General features: G+C 44.7%; 1 protein-coding gene across 2 annotated transcripts; it reads right to left on the bottom strand.

Moving 5' to 3' along the window:
- Window positions 1-1,784: 1,784 nt before the first annotated feature.
- Window positions 1,785-16,393, bottom strand: LOC139576288 (ras association domain-containing protein 7-like). 2 transcript variants are annotated; one of them, XM_071402216.1, is made up of 6 exons: window positions 16,187-16,393; window positions 4,911-5,062; window positions 4,136-4,792; window positions 3,649-3,917; window positions 2,273-2,491; window positions 1,785-2,182 (listed from the first exon to the last, which is right to left on the bottom strand). In XM_071402216.1, exons 2-5 carry the CDS (start codon window positions 5,011-5,013, stop codon window positions 2,300-2,302), a joined length of 1,221 nt encoding a protein of 406 aa, XP_071258317.1. In that variant the 5' UTR covers window positions 5,014-5,062; window positions 16,187-16,393; the 3' UTR covers window positions 1,785-2,182; window positions 2,273-2,299. The 2 variants fall into 2 exon arrangements, with proteins under 2 accessions (XP_071258317.1, XP_071258318.1); XM_071402217.1 differs by having other exon boundaries at window positions 16,192-16,391.
- Between the last annotated feature and the right edge of the window lie 2,903 nt (window positions 16,394-19,296).

Below are 19,296 nucleotides of genomic sequence, written 5' to 3'. Positions count from 1 at the left end.
GGTGTATGGCATTGAAGCTCGTTTGGAGGTTAGTTAGCACAGTGTCCAAGGAAGGGCCAGAAGTATACAGAATGGTGTCGTCTGCGTAGAGGTGGATCAGGGAATCGCCCGCAGAAAGAGCAACATCATTGATATATACAGAGAAAAGAGTCGGCCCGAGAATTGAACCCTGTGGTACCCCATAGAGATTGCCAGAGGTCCGGACAACATGCCCTCCGATTTGACACACTGAACTCTGTCTGCAAAGTAGTTGGTGAACCAGGCGAGGCAGTCATTAGAAAAACCAAGGCTATTGAGTCTGCCGATAAGAATACGGTGATTGACAGAGTCGAATGCCTTGGCCAGGTCGATGAAGACGGCTGCACAGTACTGTCTTTTATTGATGGCGGTTATGATATCGTTTAGTACCTTGAGCGTGGCGGAGGTGCACCCGTGACCGGAAGCGGGTCGGAAGCCGGATTGCACAGCGGAGAAGGTACGGTGGGATTCTAAATGGTCAGTGATCTCTTTATTAACTTGGCTTTCGAAGACTTTAGATAGGCAGGGCAGGATGGATATAGGTCTGTAACAGTTTGGGTCTAGGGTGTCACCCCCTTTGAAGAGGGGGATGACCGCGGCAGCTTTCCAATCTTTAGGGATCTCGGACAATACAAAAGAGAGGTTGAACAGGCTTGTAATAGGGGTTGCAACAATGGCGGTTTAAGAAAAAGAGGGTCCAGATTGTCTAGCCCAGCTGATTTGTACGGGTCCAGGTTTTGCAGCTCTTTCAGAACATCTGCTGTCTGGATTTGGGTTAAGGAGAAGCTAGGGAGACTTGGGCGAGTAGCTGTGGGGGGGGGGGGGGGGGCTGTTGGCCGGGGTTGGAGTAGCCAGGAGGAAGACATGGCCAGCCGTTGAGAAATGCTTATTGAAATGTTCGATTATCATGGTTTTATCAGTGGTGACCGTGTTACCTAGCCTCAGTGCAGTGGGCAGCTGGGAGGAGGTGCTCTTGTTCTCCATGGACTTTACAGTGTCCCAAAAGCCTTTGCTTTCCTGACTGACTGCGTGTATTGGTGCCTGACTTCCCTGAACAGTTGCATATCGCGGGGACTATTCGATGCTATTACAGTCCGCCACAGGATGTTTTTGTGCTGGTCAAGGGCAGTCAGGTCTGGAGTGAACCAAGGGCTATATATGTTCTTAGTTCTGCGTTTTTTGAACGGGGCCAGCTTATCTAAGATGGTGAGAAAATGTCTTTTAAAGAATGACCAGGCATTCTCGACTGACGGGATGAGGTCAATATCCTTCTAGGATACCAGGGCTAGGTCGATTAGAAAGGCCTGCTCGCAGAAGTGTTTTAGGGAGTGCAGTACTTAAGTACATTTAAAACCAGATACGTTTAGACTTTTACTCAAGTAATATTTTACTAGGTGACTTTAACTTTTTTCTATTAAGGTATCTTTACTTTTACTCAAGCATAACAACTTAGTTATTTTCTCACCACTGAGTGTCCGTTAGTTATGAACATTATTATATGCCAAAGTCAATAACGAACATCAAGCTAACTTCACCATAGCGCTTTGGTGATGAAAGGGTCAAGTTACTCACATGACTTTACTACATAAATGTATAACATGATCAGTAAACAGCTGTGGACTTTTTAGAAAAAAGTGTTACTAAAGGGTTCTACTGCTGTTCCCATTGGAGCACACTGTTTTCTAAGACTTTAGGCCTTCATGAAATATTGCACTGTGTCAATCAATTAATGTCTGGTTAAATCAAAATACAAAATGAAACTGAGATACATTAAGTAATCTTTATTGCATAGGGAGTACAACTTTAGAAAATTAATATTTCATAAATATTTTAATGTTAATAGATACATTAATACTAGAATGTTGCATATAGTGTATTAATAGTCAACCAATCCACTGGCTATAGATCACACACACACACACACACACACACACACACACACACACACACACACACACACACACACACACACACACACACACACACACACACACACACACACACACACACACACACACACACACACACACACACAGTGCAATTGGAGAGTCGTCCAGATGCTCCCATGAGCATTTTACTGAGTCAGCAAGTGACATGTCCGGCTCCGCTTTGTGCTGCCGCCAGCTGTGTAGCTCCTCCCTCAGAGTCCCGGGGCGTCTTCTGGCTAAAGCCATTTGGGAATAGGTTAGATAGGAATAAATGTATCAAACAGTTTGGCATGACACCGATGAAACATATTAGCATATTAGCATACCTTCTAGCATACAGTCACAGTGTCAGTCTAGTCATCCTCCAGTAGTCCTGCTATGCAGAGGTAAGGTGTGGCGATGGGCTGGAGGTGCGGGTGTGTTTGGTCGGGGAGGGGGTGGTCTGAGTAAGAGGGGCTAGGGGGAACACCCGTCTGCAGGATGAATTGCTGCAGGTTACACTGCCTCAGCTCCTTGTTCAGCTCCTCCAGCGCCTCACACCTCTCCTGGAGGGCAAAGACAAGATGTCATGTTATTTCAGTGTCAAACATAGACAGTTTCATGTAAACTTGATTGTTAATGGGGCAGTACAGTTAAAAAACATTATTTTCCTGTGGTTTTATGATATTTCCACACTATGAGGTCAAAATAACACTTCTGAAAATTCTAATAATGTAGGAGGATCTCATCTAATACTTCTCTAGTAATGAGGTTTGTAGCCATATGGGGCGGAATAAAACATTCAGGGGAGGATAAGCATCCAAAAAACTCATAGGGCTGGTTTCCCAGACACAAATTAAGCCTAGTCCTGCACTAAAAAGCATGCTCAATGGAGAATGTCCATTGAAATAACGTTTTAGTCCAAGGCTTAATCCGTCTGGGAAACCGGCCCATAAGGAAGCTTAGGGAAAGGCAGTCGTTCTATTATTAACACAGGAAGCCAAAGGCAAGTTTCCATCTCTGGGTAGACAACACAGGTGTATTCTACAGGTGTCCTCTCAAGCTCAATAACTCCTCTTCATTGCTCACCTGCTATTACAAGATACAGTTAACCCCCAGACTGCCGAGTTATACAATGTACTGCCTCTGGGTTTACAGTGTCAGATATACAGAATAATCCCCAAACAAGTTATATAGAATGTGACGCAACCATCTTTGAACAAAGCTCTTTTATACTGAATATCCTAGGTTGCTTTCGCTGGGTTTAGCTCTTGTGAGACGTTTAGCGGTGAGTGGCTTTGTCAGTTCTTCTGTGTCATTGAACACAATGAAGGGATTATAGTCTGATTGCTACATACACTACATACACACAAAAAGGTGCTATCGAAAACCTAAAAGGGTTCTTCGGCAATAGGGGAAACCTTTTAAGAACCCTTTTTGGTTCCAGATAGAATATTTTTGGTTCCAGGTAGAACCTTATTGGTTTCCATATAGAACCCTTTCTCCAGAGGGTTTGGAACCCTTTTTCTAAGAGTGTAGGCTAGTAATCTAACACAATTGGACAGGTTAGAGTTTCCACATAAGAGGGATTTATTGGCGAGACAAGGGAAATGGTTCAACTCCCATTGGGGATCGTCATGAAGCATACGGCATCCATAATAGGAACTAGAAAGTCGTCAGATCTCAGGAAAAACTCAGTCAGTGGTTATGGATTAAACTGTACCTGTAACCGTAATTCTGCAGTCTGCAATGCTTTCTTCGTCTCTGTCAATGACATGTCCAGCTCTGTCCCCTTCTGAAGCCGATTGTGTAGCTCCTCCATCAGCGTTCCCAGGGCCTCCTCTGGTTGCGGGGTGCCCGGACGAGAGCTCCGTCTGTGGGCCTCAACACGAAAGTCCTGCCCCAGCCTGGATGAATGGGTCTGGAGGTCCTTGAGCCGGAAGCTATATTCATCCATAGAGGCGTAGAGTTGGTGCAGATGTCCCTGGGTATCTGTACGGCCAATACAAATCTGTGTTAGTTTCTGGATGGTCCAACTGTATATGAGTGTAGGCCTACATATTCCTAGGTTACATACATTATTGCTGCATAAATTATGTGTGCGTAGGAGATTTGTAACATATACTGATATCCTAGGATATGTTTTCAAAATTGCCCCTGAGGGGATTGATAGGTGTATTGAAGTGACTGGAATTTAATGGACTACATACCCTGCTCCTTGTCCTTCTCTCGCTGCATCTGCTTCTCCCAGTAATCCCCATGCAGCTCTGCCTCGTTCTGTCTCAGCCTTGTCTCCAGCACATCCATCTCCTCTACTAGGCCTGTATTCAGGCCTGGGACAGGAGTTACAGGCCTCCCCATCTCCCACACCTCTGCCTCCCTTTCCAAAGCCACCAGATGGGACTCCAGGTCCTGTAGCATCTCCTGCTGCTGCAGCACCTGCCTGAAGACCTCCTCCTTGGACGGGTCGGACGGGGAGAGTGGAGGAGGGGAGGCGGTGGGGGAGACCAGGGACGGAACAGGCGAGGCCCTGGGCTCTGGTGAGGCCCTTGGACTAGGTGACCAGGCCTTGTTAGCTTTAGTCCTTCTGGGGATTGTAGAAGGACCAAGGTTGAAAGTGAGGGCCTTCTTCGGCTCTCGGCATCTGGAGGGAACGGGTGTAGGGTGCCTGGGCAAAGGGTGGACCCTATCCTGGGGGGGTCTGTTAGGTTCGTCAGTGCTGGAGGGGCCTGTGCGACGCAAGATGAACTGGACCTCGATGGCCAGCTGACCCAGATAAGACAGAGACTCTAAGGGACAGTCCTCTGCCACAAGCTGCCTCTCTGTGCCTCGTAGCTTCTGGATGAGAACATAGCGACCCGTCTGACCTGTGGAAAAGACACACCAAGACAGGAGTGAGATTGGATGGAATAAGATGATAAACTGTGCTCAAAAAGCTTTGAAACGAATGAACAACAAAGGAAATTACATCAGACAAAGACTGACCAATAGCCTGCGCGAGGGCGATGACCACATCCTGACAGGAAGTCTCCAATGATAGGCCGCACACCACCCTGACCACACCCTCCACCCACACCTTCATCTCCATCTTGGCCTGTCAATCAAACTCAGAGGAACATGGCCACCACAGCATCCACCTGTGAGAGAGGAGGGGAAATGTCAATATACTGAGTTCAAATAATAAACTATTCCACAGTACCAAATCAACCTATAACTCCTAGGCGCATATATCAGGTATTTCAATGGAGGAAATTAGTTTGGTCCGTATTCCCATAACTGGAGCTGAAGACTTCAACAGGAAAACTCACACTCTTCTCTTGTGGGAAAAATGTGACCGCCCAACTCTGAAATCCTACACCTACAGTCCTGTACCTGTCATCTGTGTTGACGCTTGACCAGAGAGGGCAGAACCGACCAGAGAGTAAGGGAAGGTGAGGGGAGGAGGAGGTGTATTGTGTTACATTCTCATGGTGTCAATATCCTGGTATGAGCAAAAACCAATTCAGTGCGGCTCTGCACCTAAGAATTTGATAGGAAAATATGGCTTCCTATGCTGTAAACCTTGAGACAGAACGTAATACCTCTGTGGAAGAGGAGGATGAGATAGGAAGAAGAGGGAGAGGAGGACACAGACACCAAGGCAGCCTAAGAATGTTGCTCCTCAAAAGGCCAAGACCTCTCCATCACAGTTGACAACTCCAAGGTGTCCCCCTTCCCAGAGTGCAAAGAACCTTGGGGTGACCCTGGACAACACCCTGTTGTTCTCTGCAAACATCAAAGCAGTGACTCGCTCCTGCAGGTTCATGCTCTACAACTACCGTAGAGTACGACCCTACCTCACACCGGAAGCGGCACAGGTCCTAATCCAGGCACTTGTCATCTCCCATCTGGACTTCTGCAACTTGCTGTTGGCTGGGCTCCCCGCTTGTGCCATCACGCCCCTGCAATTTATCCAGAACGCTGCAGCCTGATTGGGTGTTCAACCTTCCCAAGTTCTCTCATGTTGCCCCGCTCCTCCGCACACTCCACTGGCTTCCTTTCGAAGCTCGCATCCACTACAAGGTCATGGTACTTGCCTACGGAACAGCAAGAGGAACTGCCCCTCCCTACCTTCAGGCTATGCTCAAACCCTACATCCTAACCCGAGTACTCCGTTTTGCCACCTCTGGTCTCTTGGCCCTCCCACCCCTACGGGAGGGCAGCTCCCGCTCAGTCCAGTCAAAGCTCTTCTCTGTCCTGGCACCCAATGGTGGAACCAGCTTTCCCCCAGAATCCCTGCACATCTTCTGAAAACACCTGAAACCCTACCTCTTCAAAGAGTATCTTAAATAATCCCACAGCACACCTTCCTAACCCCTCACCCCCACCACTTTACTAGCTCTGACTTTGCTGATAGCTGCTTTGTTGAGGAAAAATGTACTTACAATGACTGGGATATGTGGTTGTCCCACCTAGCTATCTTAAGATGAACGCACTAACTCTAAGTCGCTCTGGATAAGAGTGTCTGCTAAACGACACAAAATTCAATGTAAACAACACTCTGGGTGTATTTCATTTCCGAAACCCCTTTGAACCTGTTCACATTTCTTTCACAAATCTAACCATGACTGGATGAGTACTACAAATGATATAAATACATTGGATTTATATAGTACTTTTCTAGGACCCAGAGATGCTTTCAAGAGTAGTGAAAACAATATGATGCTATTGCTTAGCCTTCACCTGCACAGTCATTTAAGATATGTGAAAGGGAGTAAACTAGAACCCTTGAGGGAGGGAACAACTGTCTTGAATGAAATACAACCCACATACTCCACTTCCCTCCACGACATGCCCTGCCCTGCTTTTCATTCCCTTGAACTCTTCTGCTCGACATTCTATCTCTCTCCGAAGCACTGAGGGGGAGACATTTGTTGAAGATTTACATCGTTGAGGAGAGAGAAATAAATAAATAAACTGAAACAGGGGAAACCGGTTTTGGACATCTCCCTTCCCTATTAAAGACATTCCTAACATGTCTGTGGCCTAACATGTCTGTGGTGCTGGTGTTATACACGTTGGCACAGATTAGTACAGCATAAAAAATAAAAAATGTGGGAAAAACTAAAATGACCAAGAGTTTTCATTTCAGGGTACACACAAAAACATTAGGGATCCTCAATGTTTTTTTGGGGGGAAGAGTGATGTTCTATGTGGAACCATAATGACCCAAAGAACCCTTTGAGCTCTCCAATGGCTCTTAACAGTTCACAAAAGGGTTCTTTGCTCTTTTAGTGCAAATTAAAATGTAGGGGAGCTGCTCATTAGAATATTTTGGGGCGAGGTTTGCGCACCGTTCTTTTTGTGCATCTGTGAGTGAGAATGTCATTCCAGTTGATCTAATCTGTTGTGTTATGCCTTTACAGATTATATATGACTATGGCAGAGTTTCCACCCCAAGGAATGTACATTTTGGTTTTTGCCCTAGCACTAAACAGCTGATTCAAAGCTTGCTGAGAGTTCAATATTTTAATCAGCTGTGTAGTGCTAGGGCAAAAAACAAAACAATCGGTCCCAAGGACCGAGTATGGGAAATCCAGGAATATGGCCAGTGATGGTGTCTTGTGAAAGATTCACGTATGGCCTTGAGAACAGTTGAATAAATCAGGCACAAGAATTAAAGAAAAGGTTTTTAAACGGATCAACAAAGAACATTTAAGATTGAGGAAGGTTCTTTATAGAACCATTCTCCATAAAGCTTCTATAAAGAATCATGAACATGGGTTCAATATACAGTTGAAGTCGGAAGTTTACATACACCTTAGCCAAATACATTTAAACTCAGTTTGCACAATTCCTGACATTTAATCCTAGTAACAATTCCCTGTCTTAGGTCAGTTAAGTCAGAAAAATAGAGAGAATGATTTATTTCAGCTTTTATTTCTTTCATCACATTCCTAGTGGGTCAGAAGTTTACATATACTCAATTAGTATTTGGTAGAATTGCCTTTAAATTGTTTAACTTGGGTCAAACGTTTCGGGTAGTCTTCCACAAGCTTCCCACAATAAGTTGGGTGAATTTTGGCCCATTCCTCCTGACAGAGCTGGTGTAACAGAGTCAGGTTTATAGGCCTCCTTGCTCGGACATGCATTTTCAGTTCTGCCCACAAATTTTCTATGGGATTGAGGTCAGGGCTTTGTGATGGCCACTCCAATACCTTGACTTTGTTGTCCTTATGCCATTTTGACACAACTTTGGAACTTTGGTCATTGTCCTTTTGGAAGACCCATTTGCAACCAAGCTATAACTTCCTGACTGATGTCTTGAGATGTTGCTTCAAAATATCCCCATAATTTTCCTGCCTCATGATGCCATCTATTTTGTGAAGTGCACCAGTCCCTCCTTCAGCAATGCACCCCCAAAACATGATGCTGCCACCCCCGTGCTTCACGGTTGGGATGGTGTTCTTAGGCTTGCAAGTCTACCCCTTGATCCTCCAAACATAACGATGGTCATTATGGCCAAACAGTTCTATTTTTGTTTCATCAGACCAGAGGACATTTCAACAAATAGTACGATCTTTGTCCCCATGTGCAGTTGCAAACCGTAGTTTGGCTTTTTTATGGCGGTTTTGGAGCAGTGGCTTCTTCCTTGCTGAGCGGGCTTTCAGGTTACGTCGATATAGGACTCATTTTACTGTGGATATAGATAGTTTTGTACCTGTTTCCTCCAGCATCTTCACAATGTCCTTTGCTGTTGTTCTGGGATTGATTTGCACTTTTGGCACCAAAGTACGTTCATTTCTAGGAGACAGAACGTGTCTCCTTCCTGAGCGGTATGACGGCTGCGTGGTCCCATGGTGTTTATAATTGTGTACTATTTTTTCTACAGATGAACGTGGTACCTAATTTAGCAAACTAAATTCTACAATACCTCTTTCGCCTTCTGGCTTGGCTCCTCTGTCAACACGGCGCCCCGCCACACCACCACGACTGGTCTGCCGACGAATACTCCGTCCGCTGTGCCTTCAACCGGCCGCCGTCGGAGCAGACGCTCCCACTAGCCCCGGGCTACTAACTTTAAATGCTGTGTGGCGACTATTCCGCGGCTTCCCTGTTCCATCTACTGCTGCCCCCTGGACACTATGATCACTTGGCTACATAGCTGATGCCTGCTGGACTGTCCATTAATCACGGTACTCCATTCTGTTTATTTTTATCTGTCGGCCCCAGCCGCGAACTCAGGCTCTGGGTGTAGTTAATCCGACACCTCTCTGCGTAGTCATTGCCATTTTACCTGCTGTCGTCGTGTTAGCTGACTAGCTGCTGTTGTCTCACCTGTTGTCTTAGCTAGCTCTCCCAATCAATACCTGCGATTACTTTATGCCTCGCTGTATGTCTCTCTCAAATGTCAATATGCCTTGTATACTGTTGTTCAGGTTAGTTATCATTGTTTTAGTTTACAATGGAGCCCCTAGTTCCACTCTTCAAACCTCTGACACCTCCTTTGTCCCACCTCCCACACATGTGGTGACCTCACCCATTATAACCAGCATGTCCAGAGATACAATCTCTCTTATCATCACCCGGTGCCTGGGCTTACCTCCGCTGTACCCGCACCCCACCATACCCCTGTCTGCACATTATGCCCTGAATCTATTCTACCACGCCCAGAAATCTGCTCCTTTTATTCTTTGTCCCCAACGCTCTAGGCGACCAGTTTTGATAGCCTTTAGCCGCACCCTCATCCTACTCCTCCTCTGTTCCTCGGGTGATGTGGAGGTAAACCCAGGCCCTGCATGTCCCCAGGCACCCTAATTTGTTGACTTCTGTGATCGAAAAAGCCTTGGTTTCATGCATGTCAACATCAGAAGCCTCCTCCCTAAGTTTGTTTTACTCACTGCTTTAGCACACTCTGCCAACCCTGATGTCCTTGCCGTGTCTGAAGCCTGGCTTAGGAAGGCCACCAAAAATTCGGAGATTTCCATACCCAACTATAACATTTTCCATCAAGATAGAATTTCCAAAGGGGGAAGAGTTGCAATCTACTGCAGAGATAGCCTGCAAAGTAATGTCATACTTTCCAGGTCCATTCCCAAACAGTTCTAATTAAACTTCTAATTAAAAAAATGTATCTCTCCAGAAATAAGTCTCTCACTGTTGCCGCCTGCTACCGACCCCCCTCAGCTCCTGGCTGTGCCCTGGACTCCATTTGTGAATTGGTCGCCCCCCATCTAGCTTCAGAGTTTGTTCTGCTAGGTGACCTAAACTGGGATATGCTTAACACCCCGGCAGTCCTACAATCTAAGCTAGATGCCCTCAATCTCACACAAATCATCAAGGAACCCACCAGGTACAACCCTAAATCCGTAAACATGGGCACCCTCATAGACATTATCCTGACCAACTTGCCCTCCAAATACACCTCTGCTGTCTTCAATCAAGATCTCAGCGATCACTGCCTCATTGCCTGTATCCGCTACGGGTCCGCGGTCAAACGACCACCCCTCATCACTGTCAAACACTCCCTAAAACACTTCTGCAAGCAGACCTTTCTAATTGACCTGGCCCGGGTATCCTGGAAGGATATTGACCTCATCCCGTCAGTTGAGGATGCCTGGTCATTCTTTAAACGTAACTTCCTCACCATCTTAGATAAGCATGCCCCGTTCAAAAAACGCAGAACTAAGAACAGATATAGCCCTTGGTTCACTTCAGACCTGACTGCCCTCGACCAGCACAAAAACATCCTGTGGTGGACTGCAATAGCATCGAATAGTCCCCGCGATATGCAACTGTTCAGGGAAGTCAGGAACCAATACACGCAGTCAGTCAGGAAAGCAAAGGCTAGCTTTTTCAAGCAGAAATTTGCATCCTGTAGCTCTAACTCCAAGAAGTTCTGGGACACTGTAAAGTCCATGGAGAACAAGAGCACCTCCTCCCAGCTGCCCACTGCACTGAGGCTAGGTAACACGGTCACCACCAATAAATCCATGATAATCGAAAACTTCAACAAGCATTTCTCAACGGCTGGCAATGCCTTCCTCCTGGCTACTCCAACCTCGGCCAACAGCTCCGCCCCCCCCCCCCCGCAGCTATTTGCCCAAGCGTCCCCAGCTTCTCCTTTACCCAAATCCAGATAGCAGATGTCCTGAAAGAGCTGCAAAACCTGGACCCATACAAATCAGCTGGGCTTGACAATCTAGACCCTCTATTTCTGAAACTATCCGCCGCCATTGTCGCAACCCCTATTACCAGCCTGTTCAACCTGTCTTTCATATCGTCTGAGATCCCCAAGGATTGGAAAGCTGCCGCGGTCATCCCCCTCTTCAAAGGGGGATACACCCTGGACCCAAACTGTTACAGACCTATATCCATCCTGCCCTGCCTATCTAAGGTCTTCGAAAGCCAAGTTAATAAACAGATCACTGACCATCTCGAATCCCACCGTACCTTCTCCGCTGTGCAATCCGGTTTCCGAGCCGGTCACGGGTGCACCTCAGCCACGCTCAAGGTACTAAACGATATCATAACCGCCATCGATAAAAGACAGTACTGTGCAGCCGTCTTCATCGACCTGGCCAAGGCTTTCGACTCTGTCAATCACCATATTCTTATCGGCAGACTCAGAAGCCTCGGTTTTTCTGATGACTGCCTCGCCTGGTTCACCAACTACTTTGCAGACAGAGTTCAGTGTGTCAAATCGGAGGGCATGTTGTCCGGTCCTCTGGCAGTCTCTATGGGGGTACCACAGGGCTCAATTCCCGGGCCGACTCTTTTCTCTGTATATATCAATGATGTTGCTCTTGTTGCGGGCGATTCCCTGATCCACCTCTACGCAGACGACACCATTCTGTATACTTCTGGCCCTTCCTTGGACACTGTGCTATCTAACCTCCAAACGAGCTTCAATGGCATACAACACTCCTTCCGTGGCCTCCAACTGCTCTTAAAAAAAAAAAAAATGCATGCTTTTCAACCGTTCCCTGCCCGCACCCGCCCGCCCGACTAGCATCACCACCCTGGACGGTTCCGACCTAGAATATGTGGACATCTATAAATACCTAGGTGTCTGGCTAGACTGTAAACTCTCCTTCCAGACTCATATTAAACATCTCCAATTCAAAATCAAATCAAGAATCGGCTTTCTATTTTGCAACAAAGCCTCCTTCACTCACGCCGCCAAACTCACCCTAGTAAAACTGACTATCCTACCGATCCTCGACTTCGGCGATGTCATCTACAAAATAGCTTCCAATACTCTACTCAGCTCCGCCTTATCTCAGTTCACTGGTCACGATAACAACACCCACCCGTATCACGCGCTCCAGCAGGTATATCTCACTGATCATCCCAAAAGCCAACACCTCATTTGGCCGCCTTTCCTTCCAGTTCTCTGCTGCCTGTGACTGGAACAAATTGCAAAAATTGCTGAAGTTGGAGACTTTTATTTCCCTCATCAACTTTAAACATTTGCTATCTGAGCAGCTAACCGATCGCTGCAGCTGTACATAGTACATCTGTAAACAGCCCACCCAATTTACCTACCTCATCCCCTTACTGTTTTTATTTATTTACTTTTCTGCTCTTTTGCACACCAGTATCTCTACTTGCTCATGATCATCTGATGATTTATCACTCCAGTGTTAATCTGCTAATTGTAATTATTCGCTCCTATGGCCTATTTATTGCCTACCTCATGCCTTTTGCACACAATGTATATAGACTCATTTAGTTTTTTGTGTTATAACTGTGTTATTGACTTGTTTATTGTTTACTCCATGTGTAACTCTGTGTTGTTGTCTGTTCACACTGCTATGCTTTATCTTGGCAAATGAGAACTTGTTCTCAACTAGCCTACCTGGTTAAATAAAGGTGAAATAAAATAAAATAAAAATAAAACCTTCAGGCATTTGGAAGTTGCTCCCAAGGATGAACCAGGCTTGTGGAGGTCTACAATTTTTTTTCAGAGGTCTTGGCTGATTTCTTTTGATTTTCCCATGATGTCAAGCAAAGAGGCACTGAGTTTGAAGGTAGGCCTTGAAATACATCCACAGGTACACCTCCAATTGACTCAAATGATGTCAATTAGCGTATCAGAAGCTTCTAAAGCCATTTTTTTTATTTTCTGGAATTTCCAAGCTGTTTAAAGGCACAGTCAACTTAGTGTATGTAAAATTCTGACCCACTGGAATTGTGATACAGTGAATTATAAGTGAAATATCTGTCTGTAAACAATTGTTGGAAAAATTACTTGTGTCATGCACAAAGTAGATGTCCTTGCCGGCTTGCCAAAACTATAGTTTGTTAAAAATCAATTTTGTGGAGAGGTTGAAAAACGAGTTTTCATGACTCCAACCTAAGTGTATGTAAACTTCCGACTTCAACTGTAGCTCCAGAAAGGGTTGTAACCATAGCGGAACCCTTTTTTGGTGCTATATAGAACCTTTTTGAATGGTTCTTTATAGCACCTTAGAAAATATTTTTTTGTAGCACCTTGGGATTTTGTAGCACAATACAGATGCCCTTCAGAAAAGGGTTCTATATAGCACCAAAAAGGGTTCCGCTATGGTTACAAGCCAAGGAAACCCTTTCTGGTACTATTTAGAACCATTTATTTTTAAAGTAGTCATCTTTACGTCTTTAAATGTGCTTGTAACCAAAATGTTTCTGGGACATTTAAACATATTCAAAATTCTTGCACATGCTCTGTCTATGATGCTGTTTAAGTTAGGTTATAATTTAACATTACGACAAAATACAGTCAGCAGAGGAGAGCCAGTAGTTGTTAGCCCAGATCTCAATCAGACAGTGATAGTGACAGAGTACAGGGTAAATGCAGGATGTAGGTAGGATTTGCCTCTCTCTCACAGGCGCAAGGTTACACTGCTGCAGAAACACACGCACATGCACACATACATACATTGTTTTGTTTTTTCTATATTCTACACACACATTGTTTGACCAGGGCGGATAGCTCTCTCCTCAGAGTCCCTCTTGAGAGAGAGAGAGAGAGAGAGAGAGGGAGAGAGAGAGAGAGAGAATGTGAGAGAGAGAGAACGTGTGAGAGAGAGAACATAAGAGAGGGAGAGAGAGAGAGAGAGAACATGAGAGAGAGAGAGAGTGAGCACGTGAGAGAAAGAGAACGAGAGAGAGAGAACCTGAGATAGAGAGCACGTGAGAGAGAGCACGTGAGAGAGAGAGAGAGAGAGAGAGAGAGAGAGAGAGAGAGAGAGAGAGAGAGAGAGAGAGAGAGAGAGAGAGAGAGAGAGAGAGAGAGAGAGAGAGAGAGAGAGAGAGAGAGAGAGAGAGAGAGAGAGAGAGATGCAGGTATGCAGGTATGCAGAGTTTCAGGTTATTCCAGCCCAAACTACCACAACCAGCTTCAATAGAAATAATCCCTTATATTGAGTTGTCCATTTCCGAGGCGGAACTGCAGACCTGCTGGTAGGTTAGCTAAGTGGAGTAATGGAATGTTGTAATGATAGACTGACATTCCTTAGGGCACCTTCCCTCCTACACATACCTCTACACCACACTGTCTGTTTACAAACACATCTCAGAGAGGAGAGTATATGCAGTTCACTCTAGTTTAAACAGAGGTGGTTTGGTTTGACTATTACCCAAGATAAAGTTCAGGGTGATTGTTACAAGACATATTAATGTTTGTTTGACTATATGTTATGTAAAGATGTAAAGTTTAAATTTGAGAGTGCGAACGTTGTCAGATGCCAAATTCTTTTAATATAATCAAAGTTGTATACCTGCAAACCAATGAAATATATGTGACTTTAAAATGAAAAATGGCAGAAGACTAGTTCTCTCCTGCTAATTGAGTGATATTGCAGAGGTAGTTAAAGTAGATTATTTTTTAATTATTATTCTTTATTTATTCAGGGAAACCCCATTGAGACCATGGTCTTATTCACAAGGGTGCCCTGGTCACAACAATACAACAACCAACACAATGTAAAACAAAACCTCAGAGTAATCTCAAGAGTTAACCAACCCAGTCAACAAATCTGGTAACTCGTGTTTTTACACTTCAACAACAAAGTTGGAAACTTGTGTAGTAAAGCGTTGTAAACAAAAAGTGAATAGTGAAGGGATCTACGGTTCTTTAATGAGGACCAGCCAACCTTTTTGATACAGGATGCATTGATGATTATTAAAACTGTCACCTGTGATAAAGCAAAGGATGGTATGGTAGACGGCATCCAAAGACTTAAGAGTAATCGCTGCTGCACACTGGTAAATTATGTCACCATAGTCAAGAACTATCAGGAAAGTTGACAATACAATCTGTTCCTGCTGTTAAGGTAGAGGCAAGATCTATAAAAATAAAAAAGGCCACTTTAAATCAGTATGTTTTTTTAAACGTTAAATCCTGGTCAATTCGAAAGCCCAGATATTTATAGACGGGAACCCGATCGATGGGAGAACCAGTCAATTAATAAATATGTAGTCCATCTGAAACATTTTTGAGAGAATTAGAAAACAACATATGTTTCGTCTTGCCCACAATAAGTACAAGTTATAAACCAACCAGGCCATTTTGTAAGGCAACAAAGTCAGATTGCACCTCTGACAACACCTGGTCTTCAGGTGGGGCAATGGCGTACATAACAGTATCGTCTGCAAACAGATGAATATTAGAAGTTTTAACATCGACCAATAGTATTTATATGCATCATAGCTTATCTTCCCAGACAAAGAAGAGTACAATATAAGTGGGCACTGAGTTTTAACCACAGACCGACAACAACCTGAGGCAGAATCACACAACCCCTTTAACACAAACACAAGAACAGTGATTTGCCATCATAAAAATAAGAAAACTGTTACAGTAGCTTAGTCATTTCATTGCACCCATGTGATACAGCAGCTAACGTGTGCAGGTTAGATGTTTCTAAATGCTACTTTCTGTGAATTAAAAACCTTTTCCAATATAGCCCCGACTCTTGAGATTGACAATGTTTTGGTACGGCAGTCACCAACTGAAAGCAGGATTTGTGGTCAATTTCAAATCAGTCAAATAAGGAAACTAGCACAACTGTGATTTATGAAAGGTTCTCATTATTTATATCATTTTCAAGAAAGTATTCAAATGTATTCCAAGGGCTGGGTTTAATAGAGTTGACTCCAACCCTTGTTGAGAAGTCAAAATTGCTCTTGTGAATGTCTCACCTGTCTCCATGCAGTAAAGCCACGACATTCTGATTTACATCAGACAGAAGGAAGACAAACCTGCTATTACAACAGAGTTTGAGGTTTACTCTTACTTTACCAGTTGGTTTAGACTTCCTTTCAGTTGGTTGCCCGACTCTTCACTTCGATAAGTTCAAGTGGAAAGGAAATCCGAGCACACAAAAAGTCAAAAAGCTGTACGTTGAAATATGTAACGAGTAGTTGTAGCCCAGATCGGGGAGAGCGCAGTGAAATGGTGCTCTGGAATGCAGCCCTCCCAGGCACACTGTCAGACCGAAACTGGAGCTACACTGGTTCAGATTCTCTCTCTCTCTCTCTCTCTCTCTCTCTCTCTCTCTCTCTCTCTCTCTCTCTCTCTCTCTCTCTCTCTCTCTCTCTCTCTCTCTCTCTCTCTCTCTCTCTCTCTCTCTCTCTCTCTCTCTCTCTCTCTCTCGCTCTCTCTCTCTCTCTCTCACACACAATGAACTCACTCTGTGATCTAGCCTTGCTCCTCCTTCATTGAAGGTAGTAACAAAGGGGAATGTTTTCATTCTGACTAACACACACACATTCCAGGCGTCGTTGTCGTGTACAATACCATCCTCCAGAAACCCTGATGGTGATTAGCAACTCTCCAGGTGTCCCCAGCCAACTGATCCTAAACAACTCCAGCACTCACAACAGACAAATAGAGGCAAAGACATACACGCGCACACACACACACACGCACGCACGCACGCACACACACACACACACACACAGTATTGTACAGCTAACCTTGTGGGGACATACAATTCAGTCCCATTCAAAATCCTATTTTCCCTAACCCCTAACCCTAAACCTAACCCTAATCCTAACCCGTACTCTTACCCTAACCCTAACCCTAACCCAAAAATGTAGGTTTATCCTAAACCTAACCCTAGCTCCTAACCCTAACCCTACAACTAACCCTAGCTCCTAACCTTAATATTTAACTTAATTCTAACCCTAACACTAATTCTAACCTTAACCCTAAACCCCCTAGAAATAGCATTTGACCTTGTGGGGACTAACAAAATGTCCCCAGCTGGTCGACTTTTTGTTCGTTTACTATTCTTGTAGGGACTTCTGGTCCCCACAAGAATAGTTAAACACGTCCACACACACACACACACACACACACACACACACACACACACACACACACACACACACACACACACACACACACACACACACACACACACACACACACACACACACACACACACACACACACACACACACACACACACGCACACACAGACTCTCTCACTCACACGAACAAAAATGATCACACACTCAAAATAGAATGGACTTTCATCGCAAGTTTAATATTAATATGTAATGGAATTATATTAAATGCAGTAGGACTTCAATGGTTTAAGTTCTGGAATGAGCACATTTGAAACTCAAGAAAGGACAACTGTGTCACTCCTTCTATGGGGCAGTCATTGAAATGGCTCTGAACCAGAATCAATCAATACCAATCAACATGCATTACAGTTGTTTACAATCGCTAGGACCCATTTCTCAATACTTAGGTCACTTTCTCAAAACTCTTCACACAGTGAGCATAACAGCAGTCTATGTGGGCTAAATTAAGGGTCAGTTTTCATTGCTTTGGCACCAAATGCATTCAATGACTACATCTTTCAATTTTCACGAACTCTTTTCTCGCTCAGATACAACCACCACCAAAACTCTATGTACCTACAGGCCAATTTGCACATGTTTACATACTCTTTTCAAAACTGTTAAACTTAAGTTCAAAACCTAAAATAACACATAATTGTTAAAGTGGCTGACAGAGGAAGAAGGGTGGCTGGGAGAGGGAGAGGGAGAGGGAGAGGGAGAGGGAGAGGGAGAGGGAGAGGAGTACGTACACGTGGTGGAAGAAGACTGAGAGGAAGATCAAGAGCTGTAGTCTCAGATGAGATTAGGGCTACTATAATTGATCATGTAATAAATCATGTTCTATCAATGAGAGAGGCTGGTCTGCAACACTCAACAGTGGCATCTATTCTGAGAAAACAACAGGTAAGATGTGCATTCTGCAAGGGCATCTGACTGAACTGCACATTACAGAAGTAAATTGAGCAAAGCCTCCAAACCTACTTGTGTGTAATTGTAATTGTTTTTGTCCTTCTGCTTAGGACCCAACGATTACCTCCTACAGGTGGGAGAGGTAGGATTTTCACTGCTGTGCAGGAAACTGCAATCGTTGATATGGTCATCAGAAACAATGGCATAAAACTCACAGAGATTCGGGACGAGTGTTGGCAGACAATGTAAGCATAACAAATATTTCTGGAGTCCTGAAACAACATCAAGTCAGGATGAAGCAGTTGCACACTGTCCCCTTTGAGAGGAACTCTGAACGAGTCAAGCAACTCAGGAACCAATAAGTCCAGGTAAGATGACTATAAAATACAGAACTGGTTTTGAACAGAACCAAACAGGGCAGAGGCACACAATGGCATGTTTCAAGGTATAATGTAAACTACCGTAATAGCCTAACTCTTATGTTGCCTTGTGGATTTATTTTAGAGAGTCATGGAGATTGAAGCCAGGCAAACACCCCACATATTCATCTTTGTGGATGAGGCTGGTTTCAACTTGGCCAAAACACTGCGGCGAGGAAGGAATGTGATTGGAAAAAGAGCCACAGTGGATGTCCCGGGCCAGAGGGGTGCCTACATCACAATGTGTGCAGCAATATCCTCTGATGGATTGCTGTTACACAAACCGCTAATTGGGCCATACAACACAGAGTGTCTCATTTCATTCCTGGGTGACCTCTATGGAAGGGTTGTGCCAGGTGAGGAAAGGGTTGCAGTGAGGCGAAATCGGCCAACGTTTGCAATTGTATGGGACAATGCGGCATTTCACCACTCCCGTGCAGTCACAGAGTGATTTGCAGCCCATCCCAGGCTGATGTCACTTTTTCTCCTTCCTTACTCTCTATTCCTCAACCTCATAGAGGAATTATTTTCCTCATGGAGGTGGAAGGTTTATGACCACCATCCACATGATCAAATGTCCCTCCTGGACGCAATGAATGCTGGATGCCTGGACATATCTGCAGAAGATTTCCAGGGATGGACCAGGCATGCCAAAAGATTATTTCCTAGGTGTATTGCCCAAGATGACATAAGATGTGATGTGGATGAGAACCTGTGGCCAA

This window comes from Salvelinus alpinus, chromosome 5 (genome assembly GCF_045679555.1).
Source record: "Salvelinus alpinus chromosome 5, SLU_Salpinus.1, whole genome shotgun sequence".
NCBI classification, from domain to species: Eukaryota; Metazoa; Chordata; class Actinopteri; order Salmoniformes; family Salmonidae; genus Salvelinus; species Salvelinus alpinus.
This window is presented reverse-complemented; position numbering and strand designations above follow the sequence as displayed.

Bases quoted from the DNA above. Each gene is read 5' to 3' on its own strand.
- LOC139576288 (XM_071402216.1), bottom strand. From the start codon at position 5,013: ATGGAGATGAAGGTGTGGGTGGAGGGTGTGGTCAGGGTGGTGTGCGGC. The intron at 4,793-4,910 runs GTCAGTCTTTGT...TCTTTTCCACAG, and splicing joins CGCCCTCGCGCAGGCTATTG to GTCAGACGGGTCGCTATGTT. The intron at 3,918-4,135 runs GTATGTAGTCCA...TTGGCCGTACAG, and splicing joins AGAGAAGGACAAGGAGCAGG to ATACCCAGGGACATCTGCAC.